The sequence below is a fragment of the Sprattus sprattus genome (assembly GCF_963457725.1).
Source record: "Sprattus sprattus genome assembly, chromosome: 7".
NCBI classification, from domain to species: Eukaryota; Metazoa; Chordata; class Actinopteri; order Clupeiformes; family Clupeidae; genus Sprattus; species Sprattus sprattus.
In genome coordinates, this window is record NC_137926.1 from 32,375,858 (window position 1) to 32,389,017 (window position 13,160).

Below are 13,160 nucleotides of genomic sequence, written 5' to 3' on the forward strand. Positions count from 1 at the left end.
GATGTCAATATAACCAGAAACTACAAAATGATAAAGTGACTGCTTGACCAAAAACCACAAAAAATTACTTCAAACAGTATTTGATCATCTGTAGCACATAGGAATATGTAATGAATTACATGTGACATTTCAATAGTAGCATATCCTAAAAAAAAATTGCATTTTCAATTTGGTATGATAAATGCTAGCTAATTTAAAGGGGTAAATATAAGCAACCCAGTACCCGTTTCAGAGTTGACAAACTCATGTGTCAGAGGGAAATGCATTACACGCAATGTTAAGGAGCTACATGAGGAAGCATTCAATTAAACAAATACCAACAAAAACACATCTTTGGCTAATCCAACAAAGGTGTTTCTAAAGAAAAAGGGAATAAGAGTGTTGTGCTTGGTATGAAACAGAGATCCACCCAGTTGGGCACTCACTGATGGTGGCACTGTTCTCAGGCCGGTTGAGGGAGCTGATGATGACGAAGCCGAAACCCTCGCTCTCCTTGCGATGGATTTGCACATCGGTGGTCGGGGGCAGGTTGACTGGGCAGCCATGTCCTCGTGGAGAACTGTGCTGACCCAATCCAGATACACATGCTGGCGAGATGCCGTTCTCTGGACACAGATCACCTGCAGATGCCAGGGCACAGCACCACAATCAGCCCACACAAAGCACTTCCTTCCCCTGCCTACTGGGGAACAGACTTAAAGCACCATCTACTGATATTTCATGCATTTAACACTAATATCTAAAACTTCAAAACATCTATGTAGGCTTAAAGAGCTCATTGAGTTTACCAAATAGCAGTGCAAAGGTGTTGGTCACATATGAAGGTCCATGTCAAACTAAAAGTAATATAATCAAAGTCTATACAGGCAAGTCTCGCCACTCGGCAGTCATTTTGGTAATGTCACCAGGCAGCTATTTTGGGCAAACAAGATCAGGCTACTATCTAAATGAATGGGAGAGATCAGGCTCCTATCTAAATGAATGGGAGAGATCCGGCTACTATCTAAATGAATGGGAGAGATCCGGCTACTATCTAAATGAATGGGAGAGATCAGGCTCCTATCTAAATGAATGGGAGAGATCAGGCTCCTATCTAAATGAATGGGAGAGATCAGGCTCCTGTCTAAATGAATGGGAGAGATCAGGCTCCTATCTAAATGAATGGGAGAGATCCGGCTACTATCTAAATGAATGGGAGAGATCAGGCTCCTATCTAAATGAATGGGAGAGATCCGGCTACTATCTAAATGAATGGGAGAGATCAGGCTCCTATCTAAATGAATGGGAGAGATCCGGCTCCTATCTAAATGAATCGGGAGCTATCAGGCTCCTGTCTAAATGAATGGGAGAGATCAGGCTCCTATCTAAATGAATGGGAGAGATCCGGCTACTATCTAAATGAATGGGAGAGATCAGGCTCCTATCTAAATGAATGGGAGAGACCAGGCTCCTATCTAAATGAATGGGAGAGATCAGGCTCCTATCTAAATGAATGGGAGAGACCAGGCTCCTATCTAAATGAATCGGGAGCTATCAGGCTCCTATCTAAATGAATGGGGAGAGATCATGCTCCTATCTAAATGAATGGGAGAGACCAGGCTCCTATCTAAATGAATGGAAGAGATCAGGCTCCTATCTAAATGCATGGGGAGAGATCAGGCTCCTATCTAAATGAATGGGGAGAGATCAGGCTCCTATCTAAATGAATCGGGAGCTATCAGGCTCCTATCTAAATGAATGGGGAGAGATCAGGCTCCTATCTAAATGAATGGGGAGAGATCAGGCTCCTGTCTAAATGAATGGGAAGAGATCAGGCTCCTGTCTAAATGAATGGGAAGAGATCAGGCTCCTGTCTAAATGCATGGGGAGAGATCAGGCTCCTATCTAAATGCATGGGGAGAGATCATGCTCCTATCTAAATGCATGGGGAGAGATCAGGCTCCTATCTAAATGAATAGGGAGAGATCAGGCTCCTGTCTAAATGAATGGGAAGAGATCAGGCTCCTATCTAAATGCATGGGGAGAGATCAGGCTCCTATCTAAATGAATGGGGAGAGATCAGGCTCCTGTCTAAATGAATGGGAAGAGATCAGGCTCCTATCTAAATGAATGGGAAGAGACCCATAGGATGGTCAAATAGACATTAAAAGTAAATTACGTGAATCTGCGTTTTAATCGGTCATAAACGGTGTGAACATTATTTCCCCAACTGGTCAAATGTTGTATTACTATAGCAACAATGGAAATAAATAGACTGAACAATGTGATTTTTGGCTCTTTATAACACAGGGCAAGACTTCCAATTATATGTTGCCATGTCTAGCGGATTTAACGGATTCTCTCCTATTTCACGCATTCATTTTCCTGTCAGTGACCTTTCCTGTCCCGTATCACATCTCAGATTATACCTAAATCTATCACCTGTATTAAAAAAACACATCTAACTAAATGTTCTCAGTGTTATCACCTGCCTGTGTCTGATCTCACCTAGTGATTGGATTGCTCTCCTGACAGTGAGAGTAACCTGGCCATTGCGAGCAGCTGCGTGCATGAGGTCAATGACGTATCGGTGGGGTCTCCCTCCGACGGGCATGTGGTCCACAGACACCAGCTCATCCCCAGGACGCAGGCGGCCATCACGCTCTGCAGGACTGTTCTCTATGATAGCCCCAATTACGATCTGCTCATGGGGAAATCACACTGGGATCAGATACATCCAGTAGAGATCTGGAAAGATTCTGCATTATCATATTAATATTGGTCTACTAATATTGAGTCTACTGCGGATGATTGTACATGGATAAAGTATAGAAAACGGCAAAATGTCAATATTTGTGAAACATAAATTGCATGTCTTTAGTTTTCTGTACAATAATCCACATAAACCAAACACAGAATACACAGAGTGAATCTAGAAATCATATAAAGAGATACATAGTCAGTGCTAAAATGAATGAGGACAAAACATAAAAGCATTGTGAGCAAAATGCACATTAGAAAGAGTGGAGGCCTGGATGGGACATTCACCCACCATGCTGACCATCCCTAAGCTCAAGGGATCTGGCCACAATTAAGTAGAATTTCTCCTGTCACCACAACTGGACAGTGGAATATCCAATTACAACGAAATTAGATTTGACAGAAAAAAATACCCTGTAAAATCTTAATTCCATAAAGGTATGTAAACCTAATCCTTGTACTGGGCCCTGTTCGGTGTACAACTGAAGCTAAGATAATTAATTAAGCTCGCGACATGAGATAATATAGCTCGCTAAATGAGAGCAGGCCAAGCCGGTCTGGCGACGTGCGCTAAGATAAAAAATCCTCAAGTTAAATTGTCCCAGGCTAAAAATTGCGCGTGCACGTCCTGCTTCAAAAGGCAGGAGAGGTCGATCATCAAAACCATGATTTTTAATAGTGTTAACTCAAAGAAAAAGACTAATTTTTGTCTCCGATAAGGCAGGATATGACCATGAACGCGTTATGAAGAATTCAAGACCATAATCATGTCAAAATTCAACACTACCGTGGCTGCGGCAGCAATATAAGAAACTGTCTATAGGCTGTCTAATACGTGATATCTTTTCCAATGTCTAATATGTGACTCTGGTGAAGCGGTTAGAGCTCATGGATTGAATGCAACAGATCGCTGGTTCGAACCCCTTCACCTCCCTAGTGATTGTAGTTTTACATCTCCTTGTAAATAGCTTTGAATAAAACCGTTTGCGAAATTACTAAATGTAAATGTATTAATAAGAAATTAAATAAATTGAAGCAATGAAAATATATTGTGTGTATTTCTTTCTTCTTATCATGCATCCCCCTTTTCCACAAAAATTATATGCTGTGAGGTAGACTTTATTCACTAGCCTACTGCACAAAAACTAGACACGTTTGCAAAACTGTACGTTTGCAATGATGTAAGTTGCATTTGTTGATGACGTATGGTTAATAACATCGTGATTGTAGAAGGGACATAAAATCAAGAGCTTAAACAACTTTCGCCAATATCTCCGTAATAGAGATGGGTTATTTGCTAAAATTTTCTGGGATCAAAGAGGATGTTAGTATGCATGGCAAACTAAAAATCACGTCTCATGATTGCTGAGAATGCAAGTTATTTTGGGTGTCTCAACTGTACTCATGTCTCAACTGTACTAATAGGCTACCACTGTCATATAATTATGAGTGCTTGGTTCTCCGCATCGCCAACATTACAAAAATGAAGGCTACCACTCGCAAGAAAGTGAAGACATTCAATGTTCGACTGTGGTGTATGCAATAAATGACTCGAGAAGGTCTTCTGAATTAATTATTCCTTGTCGGGTGGATCGGTAGCGCTCATACAAGAACTCATCATGATGGAAAAATGGATATTCTTGGCGATCGCAAAGAACTCTTCCTACGCTAATCAAACTATAATATGACTTCTTGTCAATGGGATCCCTCTTTTTGGCGTGGGTGTGGCAAGTTTTGCCAGCTAAACTTTGGTTAGCCTGCCCTGGAGCAGGTTAGTGCTAAGCGATTAATTACCATGGTTATTGATCAGAAGTTGCTTCGCCGAACTCGATAAAGGGGCGTTGTCTTTTTTTTGCCTGGAATTTAGCTCGCTAAACCGCTTAGCGAGCGTCGCCGAACAGTACCCTGATGTGATATAGTTTTACGAGGATAATTTAAGCTTAAGATTTCCTCCCTCTTTCATAATTAGTTTCTCTCCCTCTTTCACTACCACCCCTCCACCCTTTTGGCTCTTTGGCATGAGATGAGGAGTGGTGGAGGCGCTAGCCGAAGGTGGTCTTTCCTGCCCCCCCCATACGAGCCTTGTCACGGGCCTCCGGACTCACAGCCTGCACCGCCTCGTCTCCACCTAGGATCCGAAACCCGAACCCAGTCTTCTCCCGCAGCAGGTGCACTTCCACCTCCTGGTACTCCAGTCCTAGAACACAAACATGGAAGATTAGTATTATCACAATCATATTATGCTCAAAATGCTTTATACAGACCTGAATTCTGTCGCCACCATAAAATGATAGCATAATTTGATACCAGACAGTCAAGCCAGTTATCCATATGTGCATAATTTCTGGACATTATGACAGATTTGTACTCTGCCTGTTGCATCTGAAAATAAATTAATCTCAGAAAGAACTGTGTCTTGAATAGAAGAATTGAAAGTCAGAGATAAATAATAAACTATTATAATATTACTTAACAATAATAAGTACTACTTGCTTTGGTCTGGTGATAAATAAAGCAGTATGTATCTGTCGCTACTCACGGCGACTCTCGTAGATGGCCCGGGACTTCTCGTACAGGTCGTAAGGGTCAGGCTTGCCAAGGTGGAAGCCTTCTAAGTCTGGCCCAGTTGAGCGGTGGAGCGGGTGGGACGGGTGGGGGGCACCGTGAGGCATCATCCCTGGACCTGACATGCTCGTCTGAGGGCTGCACTGGGGGTCCCACTGGTGCACATCAAAATACAGAGATTCACTTCCATGAACTTATGATCGACATGTACGACATATGCTAGCCAATGATTTGCCAACCTTACATCTTGAACCAAAGGTGGACATTTGCTATCAGAGCACACTGAGGTCGTATGTGGATGACATGAATCCTAAATATGCCTGTCCAAGTGTAGTGTTCCTTAAAGAAATGTGCCAAGTCACTAACACCTAAAATAAAGCATACAGGTTTCAGTAAGGACAATTATTTGGCTAAATAAGTTTGACAGAAAAGAGTTTTTATACATTCTGTCAGCAAAACTTTAAACTTTGATTACACATTGAGATGATGTAGGTGAAACAGGGTTCAGTTAATAAGAGCAGCAAGCGCTGTGGTGCGTATGGCTCCCATTTCCTCTCAGCACTTTCCTTTGAGGCCATATGAATCTGAGCTAATCCTGCTGCATGGTGTCAATGTGGTCTGTCAGCTAAAAGCCCTGGCTGAATCACTCCAATGTTGGGCAGTGAGATGGAGTGTGGTGACATGGGAACATCAGCACACAATGCAGTTTGAGCACAGTAAATGCACTGACTGAAATTAGGTTATTTTGTACCAGAGGGTACAGGGTTAAGGTATGAAGAGACCTTGAATAGTTATCTTCTATCCCTGCTCTCATTGTGTATTTTAGCATGTTTGTTTGTTCTCAGATACTGAGATACTGAATTAAATTACAATGGCATGCAAAAGTGGTTTGTGAATAGTTGAAGTAGAAGATGAACACAATCCCCAAAAGGCATGAAATTGAATTGATAAAACATTATTTTCAATATTTAAAGAAAGATTAGTGTATTATTTTTGTTTTGAACAAGTTAAAGTAGAAATGGAAAAAGTTGGGGCACGCCAAGAGATTTGAGTTTTCATATAATCAAGGTCAAGAGGCGCAAACTGAAAGTTTTGCCATGGCCCTCTCAGTACCCCGTCCTAATCATCATCAATCACCATCATCTGTGTATAGACTTTAAAAAAGCAGCGTATACAAGACGCCCCAAGAATCTCACAGATCTAGATGCCATTTACAAGGAAGAATGGGCAAAAATCCCCCTCAACAAGAATTGAAATACTCTAAGCTGGATACAAAAAGTGTTTACAAGCTGTGCTTCTTGTCATAGGGGGTGTTACTGAGTACTGTCCATGTAGAGTGACTTCTGCTTTGGGCCCTTTTCCATTTTTGTTATTTGTAAGATTAAAAGTAATCTTGCTTAAAATATTTAAGACATGTATCATCTTTAATTTTTGGAAATCATGTCATATTTTATTAACTTAGTTATTCACAGTAACAGACATTTTGCAGCAGTGTCGAAACTTTTGCATGCTACTGTAGGTACCCATTAGTGACTGGCAGCCATCTTAACACAGCTTTAAAACATGATCTATGATCAGAACACCCACTCACTCACTCTATACTATGCAGTGAATCAGCCATTTGGTAGTGCTGTTTGAATTCCACAATTCATTGCAAGGTGAACAAACTAAGGAAGACCAGACATTCCTTAGTTTACATGTAACTTTCCGGTAAGATATGTCTAAATAATGAGTCCACCGCAAATAGTTTTGGTTCATTTTTACTAGCTATTATGTATTATAGGCTAGGTTTTATTTGTGTACAGTAAAGGAAATCAATGTGTTGCCTTGTAACAGCATTTCATGAATTTTACCGGAGGAAAGTAGTTCCATTGCCAAATTAGCATTACTATGTTGCTAAGTAACAGACATGGAATGTTTTGGAATGTAGTGTCTGAAATAGCCCTGGTGTTTTAACATCTGATTTCCTACACAGTGAACTCAACCGATCTTTATATGTTGTCCAAACAGAGCTAAAGAGTGGCCTGTTGAGACAACTACAACAAATATATATGCAGTTTAGAGCAGCGAATAGCAACAAACAATGAGAAAAAACCATCCTATTTACCTGTTTCGAGCCCTCCCAGGGAGAGTAGTGACCTGGAAGAGACAAACTTGAATAATTAAGATAGGCCCAAGAAAACCACAGTCACATCAATACTTGGTCCTTCCAGCTTAGGGGCACCTGAATATCTGCAGCACTTCATTGATAGTCTGTTTCCATATTCACAGAATTGTGCATTAGCTACAGTACATTGCACATCTTCTCTGAACATTTAATTAAGTCAAATGTATCATGAGTCAGTAAAAAAAGACAATGTTCAAATCCTATCTCAAAGAAAAATCTAACTCATCTCTGACAAAGTGGCATTTGAGCAGAAATGAAATAATAAAAACACTTACAAACACAAAATGGCTGCTCTCATTTTTCCTTAATAGACTGAATTCAGCAAGGTCATTTTTCTCTCCAAGTAGAAAATGTCCCATAATATTTGACATCGTTGTCTGTGAAGTGAGCCCAAGAGGAGTGTGGTTGTTTCCTTTTGTTTCAATGGAATTGCATCATTAGCTGCAGGCAGTAGTCACTATTCCATTTAAGCCAACAATTACAAATTGGCCTGTGCCTATTTCAGATTGGTTCTGCCTGATTCCAAACAGCTGCGGTGCATTCTCTCCTACTGTTTCAGCTCAAATCCACTGTCACTCAAAGAGCATCACACTGTAGCAAAGAGCAGTGCCATGAAAAGAACATGACTAACACAAATGACCGTGGGGAAATGATATACAGCTCTACAGCTGGCTGCGTTCAATTACCTACATGTACATAACAATAGTTGATGAAAAGATTAAGATTTATTCTTCTTTGTACATATACAGTGGGTACGGAAAGTATTCAGACCCCGTTACATTTTTCACTCTTTGTTTCATTACAGCCATTTGCTCAAATCGAAAAGGTTCATTTTTTTCCCGCATTAATGTACACTCAGCAACCCATCTTGACAGAAAAAAGCAGAAATGTAGACATTTTTTGCAAATTTATAAAAAAAGAAAAACTGAAATATCACATGGTCATAAGTATTCAGACCCTTTGCTGTGACACTCATATTTAACTCACATGCTGTCCATTTCTTCTGATCCTCCTTGAGATGGTTCTACTCCTTCATCGGAGTCCAGCTGTGTTTAATTAAACTGATTGGACTTCATTAGGAAAGGCACACACCTGTCTATATAAGACCTTACAGCTCACAGTGCATGTCAGAACATATGAGAACCATGAGGTCGAAGTAACTGCCCAAGGAGCTCAGAGACAGAATTGTGGCAAGGCAAAGATCTAGCCAAGGTTACAAAATCATTTTTGAAGCACTCAAGGTTCCTAAGAGCACAGTGGCCTCCATAATAGTTAAATGGAAGAAGTATGGGATGTCCAGAACTCTTCCTAGACCTGGCCGTCCAGCCAAACTGAGCAATCGTGGGAGAATAGCCTTGGTGAGAGAGGTAAAGAAGAACCCAAAGATCACTGTGGCTGAGCTCCAGAGATGCAGTAGAGAGATGGGAGAAAGTTCCACAAAGTCAACTATCGCTGCAGCCCTCCACCAGTCGGGGCTTTATGGCAGAGTGGCCCGACGTGCAAGACATATGAAAGCCTGCATAGAGTTTGCCAAAAAACACATGGAGGACTCCCAAACTATGAGAAATAAGATTCTCTGGTCAAGATTGAACTTTTTGGCGTTAATTCTAAGCGGTATGTGTGGAGAAAACCAGGCACTGCTCATCACCTGCCCAATACAATCCCAACAGTGAAACATGGTGGTGGCAGCATCATGTTATGGGGTTGTTTTTCAGCTGCAGGAACAGGACGACTGGTTGCAATTGAAGGAAAGATGAATGCGGCCAAGTACATAGATATGCTGGAAGAAAACCTCCACCAGAGTGCTCAGGACCTCAGACTAGGCCGAAGGTTCACCTTCCAACAAGACAATGACCCGAAGCACACAGCTAAAATAACAAAGGAGTGGCTTCGGAACAAGTCTGTGACCATTCTTGACTGGCCCAGCCAGAGCCCTGACCTAAACCCAATTGAGCATCTCTGGAGAGACCTGAAAATGGCTGTCCACCAACGTTCACCATCCAACCTGACAGAACTGGAGAGGATCTGCAAGGAAGAATGGCAGAGGATCCCCAAATCCAGGTGTGAGAAACTTGTTGCATCATTCCCAAGAAGACTCATGGCTGTACTAGCTCAAAAGGGTGCTTCTACTCAATACTGAGCAAAGGGTCAGAATACTTATGACCATGTGATATTTCAGTTCTTTTTTAATAAATTTGCAAAAAAGTCTACATTTCTGTTTTTTTCTGTCAAGATGGGTGGCTGAGTGTACATTAATGCAGAAAAAAATGAACTTTTTCGATTTTAGCAAATGGCTGTAATGAAAGAAAGAGTGAAAAATGTAAAGGGGTCTGAATAATTTCCGTACCCACTGTATCTTGACTTGTAATTCTGATTTGAGGAAGGAAATGTACTGTGTTAACTTCAAAGTCCGGCTTAGTGAGTGAAGGATTAAAAAACTTGATCTAAACAAACGTAGAGTGTACTGCGTAAATGCTAAGTTAGACAGAACGGATGGATTCTGTCATGAAAGGAACCCATCTCCCTGTCTTTGACAAGCAGTGATGTCTCCCAACAAATTCCCTCCAAGTCCTCCGAGATCAAAAGTGTGTGCATGTGTGCCTGTTTGCCTCTTTAAGCTGGCGGGTTACATCAGTAAGAAAGCCAGCTGGAGCTTAACTTGAAGGACCCATATTAAATGCAGATGGGAGCCTTTGCTGCATGTAACAAATTGAAAAGGCTGGTTTCTCTTTACTCTGAATCTGAATCTGAGTCAACCAGCAATGTTTGGTAGCTCTGCCTCTGAACAGATGAAGGTGAATATACAACACAAAAGAGAGAGGGGGAGTGGACAGACCCTCTGTGTAGCACTGAAACATCTTAGAGCTGCTGGCGTAACCTGAAAATACCGGAAGGTTATTCTGCAGCCCCTCAGGTGGCATAATGAGCATCCTGATTGGCCCAGCAAGCTGCCTGTCATGTTCCTGCTGGCCCAGCTTGAGCAGCATGCACTAAACGGAATGCTGAGGGAGAGAACTGTGAACATGGCCGACGCTCAGTGGGACTCTGGCATCGGGCCGCCACTAGACTACAGAACAGTCTCACACTCTACTGCCCAGTCCGTCCCAATTAGCTCTCTCACTCACGCTCTCTCTCTTTCTTACTGCAGAATATTAGCGGTAGGATATTGTTCCATGTTGGTTGCTTCATACTAAAATTACATAAAACATGAGACCTCAAATCTTACTTTACTAAATCTTATAGTGGCACGCTTGCCAATGTACTCTCCAGCCACACTACAGTAGAAAAACATGGTCATCAAGTCAAGAATTAAATGAAGCCAGGAATGAACTCCATAATGCCTCTTTATATCTTTTTTGAAGTTGAAATTATCCCTTTATATTTGTGTCCTTACATGGCCTAATGTATTTGTAATCAACAATGGGCAGTGGGCACAAAAGCTTAAGTTATATTTTGTAGCTTCTAAGAATAAAAATGTATCCATGTCAAGGGCAGCTCCAAAAACACAATTTACACCTGTTCCTCCTGAATGCTTTCGGAGACATAAAACATCCACTGGTCCAGGAGAGGCCAGCAGTGTATACATTACACAAATTCCTAACTGAGTCTTTGTCAACATGATCTAAAACGTCCAGCAAAAACTACAGGTGAATGACTTGGCCTCCAGCTAGACAAGATGACAAGCACCAGCTCCACAGCTCACAGATGTTAAACCACACGGGACTAACACCCTCTGAGTCGTTTGATTAGTGCTGCTGTAAGCGCTGCCACCAGCTACAGCAGCTCATTTTACAGCCTGAACGGTGACACTCAGCAGCGGTGGCTTCCAGCAGCCTGAGGCTGCGACTGAGTGATGATGACCAGCACAATCTTAGTTAGTCCCCCCCCTGGCTCCCACCCTTGTCATTCACCATCTGTGGAGCCCATGTGTGGAGCCCATGTGTGAGTGCCGTGTCATCATCACACCCTTCGGTCACACCCTTATGTGTCACATGTTCCTCCACCCCTGGCCTGGTCAGACTGGCAGCTAGGCCAGGCAGACCCTGGTGCTGCGGGCTGGCCTTGACTTTGAGCCCAATCACATCGCATCAGAGAAGAGGTGCCAGCCGTGATGTCACTGTCACGGGACCAGGGGCTGCCCTGCAGTCCACATGCACACACCACCAACTAGGATGCAACCGCTGCCTCGTCTCTTCCAATGACATAACCTGAAAACTCCACAGCAAGATCAGCTGAACCTACGGACTAAATAAACCAAAGCGATCAATTTTCCTGTTGCTGGTAATGTTGCCAGCTTGACAACTGACCTGAACTCAAAATGTTCTACTTCCCACGTAAGAGTGTTGAGGCAACCTCAACTGCGTAAAGATAACTACACGTAACGCAAAGCGTTACAAAATATGACCGCCGAACTGTTCAGTAGGTTTTAACACAGAATGACACAGAATGGTTGTCAGTGTGTTTGTGTGTTTTTATGTGTTTTGTGAATGTACATTGGTTTGTGTTTCATTTTTATGTATTAAAGGAATTATTTGTGATAGATTTTGATGATTTGGTAATGTAATGTTTTGTGTACTACTTTTTTGTGGATTGTTTTGGTATATTTTTCTTTTGCAATGTAGTTTGTTAAAACAGGTCACATAAAGAGGTGTGGAAACAAAGTGAAGTTTCCAACCACCAACAGGTGGCGCTATAGGTGATATCAGTCAGGCATATGTACAGGCATATGTACGGGTTCGGGCCAGCGTCCACCCTAAGACATTTTCTCTGGATCAAACAATGTTCGCAAGAGTTTTAAGAGACTTTGTGTTTTGTGGCAAGCACTGGCAAGTTGGCAAAGTTTGAGGGTCTGCCACGCCCACACCTTCCGACTAATGAGAAAATCCAATATAACTTTTAGTCGCCCATGGCTGAAGAGTAACCTGACCACATTTCAAGGCGTTACCATTAAATCTGTCGGAGGAGTTCGATCAGATGCGAGGTGTGCAGACGCCGTCAAAACGCATCTTCCACTCAAAATGGCTGACTTCCTGTGGACCTGCCACCATGGCGTCAAGAGACTTTTTGGTGCGTCCAAGCATGATGAAGACGTGTACCGAATTCCGTCAAGCTACGCCAAAATAACCCCAATGCGCAGTTTTTTTTGCAATGTTCTAGGGGGCGCTACAGAGCCATTTTGCTTCATCCATGGACAAAAACTCTACCGAAGATGGACATGCTTGATGTCCCTGGCAAATTTGGTAATTTTCCGAGCACTTTGACATATATTCGATTAAAACACCTCATTTTTGCTTTTTAATTTTTATCTAGGTGGCGCTATACATGTAATGACTGGTTATGGTATGGGTTGACATGGCCCCTTGACACAAACATACAAGAACAATTTGGCCCTCCAAGGCCCTACGGTTCTCGGGATATTCGAAGAAAACTGTGTCGCGCCACCTACAGGCCAGTTGGTGTATAATCATATAAATCAATTTATTGCGTGCACCCCCCCGAACGGAATTCCACGAAACTTAACGTGCAGTCAGAAGGTGTCATAATGATCACACACCTCCGATTTCGTGCAGTTCTGACCTTGTCAACTTACAATTAAAATGTTTTACAAGACTCCATTTTTGCTTTTTCATTTGTAACTAGGTGGCGCTATACATGAAATAAGTGGTAGTGGAATGGTTGACGTGGCCTC

General features: G+C 42.2%; 1 protein-coding gene across 1 annotated transcript in view; it reads right to left on the reverse strand.

Moving 5' to 3' along the window:
* Positions 1 to 13,160, reverse strand: part of magi2b (membrane associated guanylate kinase, WW and PDZ domain containing 2b) — a gene marked incomplete at both ends in the record, with an annotated part of 91,941 nt that overhangs the window by 17,000 nt on the left and 61,781 nt on the right. Inside the window, 5 exons of the mRNA XM_080842082.1 lie at positions 426 to 620; positions 2,488 to 2,680; positions 4,821 to 4,936; positions 5,279 to 5,459; positions 7,412 to 7,443. Of these exons, the coding sequence (XP_080698208.1) occupies positions 426 to 620; positions 2,488 to 2,680; positions 4,821 to 4,936; positions 5,279 to 5,459; positions 7,412 to 7,443 (717 nt within the window). The remainder of the gene's footprint in view (positions 1 to 425; positions 621 to 2,487; positions 2,681 to 4,820; positions 4,937 to 5,278; positions 5,460 to 7,411; positions 7,444 to 13,160) is intronic.